General features: G+C 45.7%; 1 protein-coding gene across 1 annotated transcript in view; it reads right to left on the bottom strand.

Annotated features, from left to right (window-relative positions):
- Positions 1 to 768: 768 nt before the first annotated feature.
- RAB5B (RAB5B, member RAS oncogene family) overlaps positions 769 to 6,028 on the bottom strand; it is a 17,016-nt gene continuing 11,756 nt past the window's right edge. The window contains exons 2-5 of the mRNA XM_023513648.1: positions 5,431 to 5,642; positions 4,350 to 4,472; positions 3,722 to 3,815; positions 769 to 3,397 (exon numbers count right to left, since the gene is read on the bottom strand). Coding sequence (XP_023369416.1) covers positions 3,282 to 3,397; positions 3,722 to 3,815; positions 4,350 to 4,472; positions 5,431 to 5,642 — 545 coding nt within the window. The 3' untranslated portion in view covers positions 769 to 3,281. The remainder of the gene's footprint in view (positions 3,398 to 3,721; positions 3,816 to 4,349; positions 4,473 to 5,430; positions 5,643 to 6,028) is intronic.

Genomic DNA, 6,028 nt, shown 5'->3' with positions numbered 1-6,028 from the left:
TTTGGCAGGCCCAGGCTGGGGATTCGAACCCGCCACCTTAGGTGTATGTGGCTGGCGCCTTAGCCGCTTGAGCCACAGGTGCCCAGCCATCTTTTCTCTTTCATTCCTCCCCTCTTAGCCTGTGACAGACTGAAGGGCTTCAACTACAGTAGGAGTTAAGAGCAGATCCAAGGGAAATTTTCCTGTTGAGGTGGAAACCACATGATTCAAAAAAGCTAATTCAGTGATTTTAACTTATGTATGTCATAGAACCCTTTGAGAAACTAATATAGCAATGGACCCTAGAAAAATGCACCTCAATTTTTAGTTACTTCAAAGGATTCACAAATATCACTTTTTTCCACCAATCTTATCAATGAGCCCAAAAATCATAGAAATACACCCCACACATATATACATTTTTTTTTTAGAGACAGAGTCTCACTTTGTCACCCTCAGTAGAGTACCGTGGTGACACAGCTCATAGCAACCTCCAGCTCTTGGGCTTAGGCTATTTTCTTGCCCTGCCAAATGACAGCTACAACCAAAAGATAGCCTAGTGCTGTGGTAGGCGCCTGTAGTCCCAGCTACTTGGGAGGTGGAGGCAGGAAAATTGCTTGAGCCTAGGAGCTGGAGGTTCTTGTGAGCTGTGATGCCACGGTACTCTGCCCAGGGCAAGAGGCAGGGGAAGCTAAGTTTGTGATTCAACAAAACATTACTAGATGCCTTTTCTTCCAAATTTCTACTATCAGACACACAAATAGCAAAAAACAAAGCAACACTCCAATGCACTTTTTCTTTCTTTTACTTACATTAAATACATCGGTAAATCGGTAAATCAGCAGTCGCATTGTTACCACGATTGTTATGTTGGGAGAGGAAGAAAGGCAATTGCTTTCTTAGAAGCAAAAACAAAACAAACAAACAAAAAAACATGGTATTTCCCCCCTTAAAAACCTGACCAGAAGAAAAAAATGAAGCGCTGGGAAATAAAAAACGAAGATCCCCGAGCCTAACAGAGCTCAAAGGAAGGCAGAAGAGCTGGTAGGAAGTAGAGGGAAGGCAGCAGACAGGCCCAGAATCTAAGGCCAATCCTATTCCTATGGGGATGGGGGAGGGGAGAAAAAGCCGGGGAAAATGTTTTCCCAGCCCCAGGGCAACAAAACATCTTCATTCCTGCTCCACGGGGAAAGCTGCACAGACAAAGAACTTCATTTCTAAGAGACTTAGAGAGCCATCCTAGTTCTTCCACTTGTAAAACAGATGCACTGGGCATATAAGGGTTGTGGGTTCTGGAAAAGGAAGGGGAAAATGTATATGTATTTTAGGGCCATGGGAACTAAGGCTGCCCCTGGAAAAGGAAGGGAATTGAGGCCTAAGTGGAAGAACCTAAGCTGGGTCCTTCAGAATCTCAGCTTCATGGGGTTTCTCAGCTGCTCTGGGATAGAAGACAGTCTGTAAGTCAAAAGGGCAGAAAGGTTCCAACTGTAGGTCACTGTGACTTTTATCTTTCCCAAATTTTCCCCAAACTGAGCTAGAACAAAGAGGAAAAAGGGTTCTCTCTTGCCTTGATGGCTTCCCAAAGACATCCTAAAACACCTGATGAGGGACACAAAGAGGGGCTAGAGAGTTAGAAAGGACCAAGGTCCTCTAATGATAGGAGACAGCTGTGAAATACCTCCAGTGTTTGTCATTCTCTGTCCATGGGAACAGGTGGCATCATGTGAGGGGCCACAAGGAGGACTTTGTGGTACTAGCCCCTAGTGGTACATGAATTAAACCACTGGTTGTGGGGTGGGGGTGGGGGCAGAATGAGGATAAGAATGGAGGGACTAAACTCAAGATATTAACAAAGGAGAAAAGAAATAGCGCCTGATGGGAGGCAGGGAACAGAACAGTGGGAGTAAGATCATACCTATTTACAGGGAAGTAGAAAAGACATGGTAATGGATACCAAATTGAAAGTGAACCCTGGGTAAGAGTAGGTAACTCTTCCCTTTTGCTTGACCCCTCTTTACTCCCTTACCTTGGCTTGTGCTATTCTGAGACCATTCCTTAGTTGCTCAGTTAATTTCTGGGAAAGGCAAACCTATACTCAAGAGCTAGATTGGCAAGAATATAAGGTTAAGAATCAGAGGTGGAGGACGCTAAGGTGGAGATTGCGCTTGAGTAGCTGCCACTTGTACTCTCCATAACTACTCTGAAAACCTCACATATACCTCAGATTCCATTTAATTAAAAAGAAGGTAAGAGGGTAAATCAATCAACCAAAACCACCATAAAACAAGTATCCCAAGTGAATTACCATCAATTAAAGTGCAAACTGCAGGGGGATATGGTGGCTGGGGCTAAGACCATCTAAAGGCCAGAGGGGGGAAAATGTGTATGTATAAATCAGAGGACGGATATCAGAAACTGGTCCCTCCTCCAATTGTATCACAGCAGAGCCAAAGACACAGGCAACCAGTGAAGATTTCTTTGGAGGACTTTGGGGTCCAATCCCCACTGCAGGGGAGAAGCTACCCTAAGAGGCTGGGTGAGGGCTTTGTGCCAACTAGGCCTTAGAAGCATTCCAGAGCCACAGATGACACTGGCTCTCCACCACCACCCAGGGATAAGGGATAACTCCCACCCAACATCACTCCCACCTGATGCCTGAGACCTTGCCTCCCCATTCTCACCTCTACCTAGGAATACCCTCCATAGGCTAACTCATGGATACTGCAATGTTTTCAGATATGTGAAATTCCAACCAAATAAAAACAAAAAAGAAATGTTTCCTTACTTTCTCCTGCTCTGAGCTTTATTCTCCCCCAAGGCCCTTTAATGTAACTGAACTGGAAACCTTCCTCAGTTCTTGGGTTCACCACCTTCTCCATCCTGGGGAGAGGAGGAAAACAGGATCAAGAACAGGGATTGATCAAATCAGGAGGGTGAAGGGGCAGGAGAAAAAAAGTGTTTTCTGAAAAAATGGGGAGGAACACTGGGGAAAAGAGGAAAGATAAGTAGGTCACTGTCTTGCACCTATAATACAAAGTGAAGAAAGTTTGTTTTGGGAGGTAAGTCCTGGGGGGGAGTTGAGCCCCAAGCCCCAGAGTAGGGGTAGGAGGCCAGTGGCAACAGCTGCCTGGTGTTGGTTGCTGAAGCGTTAAAAAGTGCCATGACGGAGCTGTCAGGAGGCAGCCCTTGGGAGCCAGGGCTCAGTGTGCTGTTACCATACGGGCTGTGTGCTGAGGGGTGGGGATGGAGGTTATTTCTTAGCTCTCGTGCTAGCTCCATACTTGTTCGCTGCTAGCCACCCCTCAGTTGCTACAACACTGGCTCTTGTTCTGCTGGGACTGTTCATGGAGATCCACACCCCGGCTTCGGCCTGCTGCACCCCCCAGATTCTGGGGTTCACTCTTTGGCAACTTCTTAGCTAGAGATAAAAAGAGAAGGGAACAAAGTATGGTAGATTTCACTCAGCCCTCACCCCAAATGCTATTGGGTGGGAGGAAAGTAGGGAGAAAGGGGAAATTCAAGAGATTAAAGAATGTTCTGAAAAGGGGAAGATACACTGAAGACTGGGGGCTAGAGCTGTGGCTAAGAATGGAGGTCACAATAGAAAAGTTCAGGTATTTTCCACAGACCTAGAGTTTTTCAAAGAGGAGACACTCCCACCTATCCTTGATTTGGGTTAATGATGATTTTGCCTATAGTCAAGGGGAAAAGACAGGAAGATTTCAGGCTCCTCTGACCTTACCTATTGCCAGGAAGAGATCATTCACATTCATAGCAGTCTTGGCTGAAGTCTCCATAAACAATAAGCTGTTGTCATCTGCATATGCCTGGGCCTCCTGCAAGAGGTTGGATTTATTGGTGTTCAGAATGCAGGATGGGAATAAGTACTGCCTTTCTGCTCCCATATAGCACCTAGAGCTAGGTTCCCTCCCCTTAATGCCCCTGTGAGCCAGTTGGCTCTGGACCCATAATTTAGTAATAACTCCCTCAAGATAAACCCATGTCCACTCAGCCCAACAAATGTCAGGAATCACAGTTAAGGGGGAGGGTAAATTGGTGGAGGGCTTTTGGGTTCTGACACTTGGATGGCCCCTTACCTCAAATTTAATTGCTCCCTCCTTCCTGTTTTCACACTGGTACCCTCACAGCTGGTACTTCCCTACCCCTCTGCTCTGGAATTTTCTTCTGACTCCTCTAAAATCTCCTGGCTGTCATTAGGGTCACAGCGTTGCTGTATTTAACTTGGTGTAGAACTGGGGAATGAGACAATGAATGTCCTTAGATGAGGTTTTCAAGGAGGGCTGGTTTGGAAAAAAAGGCCCCAGGTACAGAGGGAGCATGTAAGAGAGGGACTCTGTAAGCCATCTTACTTCATACTCCACCATGCGCTTGTTGGCTAGGTCAGCTTTGTTCCCTGCCAGGGCAATAACAATGCTGGGACTGGCCTGTCGCTGTAGTTCCTTTACCCATGTCTTTGCTCGGGCAAAAGTTTCCTAGGAAACAAGAGGAAGAAAGTGAGAAAACATGAGGAAGAGAATGCCAATCCACATTCATCACCTTTATTTATTTATTTATTTTTACTTACTCATTTTTTTTGAGACAGAACCTCAAGCTGTCGCCCTGGGTAGGGTGCCATGGCATCACAGCTCACAGCAACCTCCAACTCCTGGGTTCAAGTGAATCTCCTGCCTCAGCCTCCCAAGTAGCTGGGACCACAGGTGCCCGCCACAATGCCTGGCTATTTTTTTGGTTGCAGCCGTCATTGTTGTTTTGGCAGGCCAGGGCTGGATTCAAACCTGCCACCTTAGGTGTATGTGGCTGGCGCCTTAGCCACTTGAGCCACAGGTACCGAGCCTTATTTATTTATTTATTGGAGACAGAGTCTCGTTATGTCACCCTATTCATCGCCTTTACTTATTTAAGACAGAGTCTCATTATGTCACCCTATTCGTCACCTTTATTTGTTTATTTATTGGAGACAGAGTCTAATGGCACCTTCGGAAGAGTGCCGTGGCATCACAGCTCACAGCAACCTCAAACTCTTAGGCTTAAGCAATTCTCATACCTCAGCCTCCCAAGTAGCTGGGACTACAGGTGCCCGCCACAATGCCCAGCTATTTTTTAGTTGCAGTTGTCATTGTTGTTTAGCTGGCACAGGCCAGTTCAAACCCGCCAGCCTTAGTGTATGTGGCTGGCGCTATAACCACTGTGCTACAGGTGCCAAGCTGAAATTCATCACCTTTAAAACCTAGTCTCAAAACTTACCTCTTCTAGGCAGCCTTCCTTCACTGTAACCATGGGTCTCTAATAATTCATTATCTATCTCTGTTTTCTTGGCATTTGGAAGTATAATTTGTATTTTTACTTGCTATTTCAAGAACCTGTTTTCTCTTCCCCACCTAATTTAATTCCTATAAATATAAGCAACAACAGTCTTCTTAGCCCACTTACCTGATTAGTAATGTCATAAACCACAATTGCAGCTTGGGCACCCCTGTAGTACATAGGAGCTAAGCTGTGGTATCGCTCCTGCCCAGCTGTGTCCCAGATCTCAAACTTGACTGTGGTGTCATCTAGACAAACTGATTGGGTGAGGAAGGCCGCTGTGGATAAGAGAATAGAGAGGGGAAGATGTTGTAAGTGGGCGGATGAATGGTAACACCCTACTCCCCTTCAAAATATCTCTACTCTCACTCTAAGACCAGTCAACACCCAAGCTACTCAGCTACAGGAAAAGGTTTATTGTTCTCCTTACATCTAAGTCTTTGAACTAGTATTAAGCCTGCCTTTGGCTAAGTCCTTCCTGCCAGAAAATTCTCTGGCTAATTAATGGGGGCATATCGTAAACTAAAGAGGGATAGAGAGAAGAACTGGCATTTATACCAGTTACCTTTCTAACCAAAATAGAGGAATAACAAATAATGACATAAACTATAAGATTCCAGTAAAAGTTACATCAAGAATTAATTAGCTGGCTCGGCACCTGTGGCTCAAGTGGCTAAGGCGCCAGCCACATACACCTAAGGTGGCGGGTTCAAATACAGCCTGG

This window comes from Otolemur garnettii, unplaced genomic scaffold (genome assembly GCF_000181295.1).
Source record: "Otolemur garnettii isolate 467f Iridium unplaced genomic scaffold, OtoGar3 scaffold00043, whole genome shotgun sequence".
Classification (NCBI taxonomy): domain Eukaryota; kingdom Metazoa; phylum Chordata; class Mammalia; order Primates; family Galagidae; genus Otolemur; species Otolemur garnettii.
This window is presented reverse-complemented; position numbering and strand designations above follow the sequence as displayed.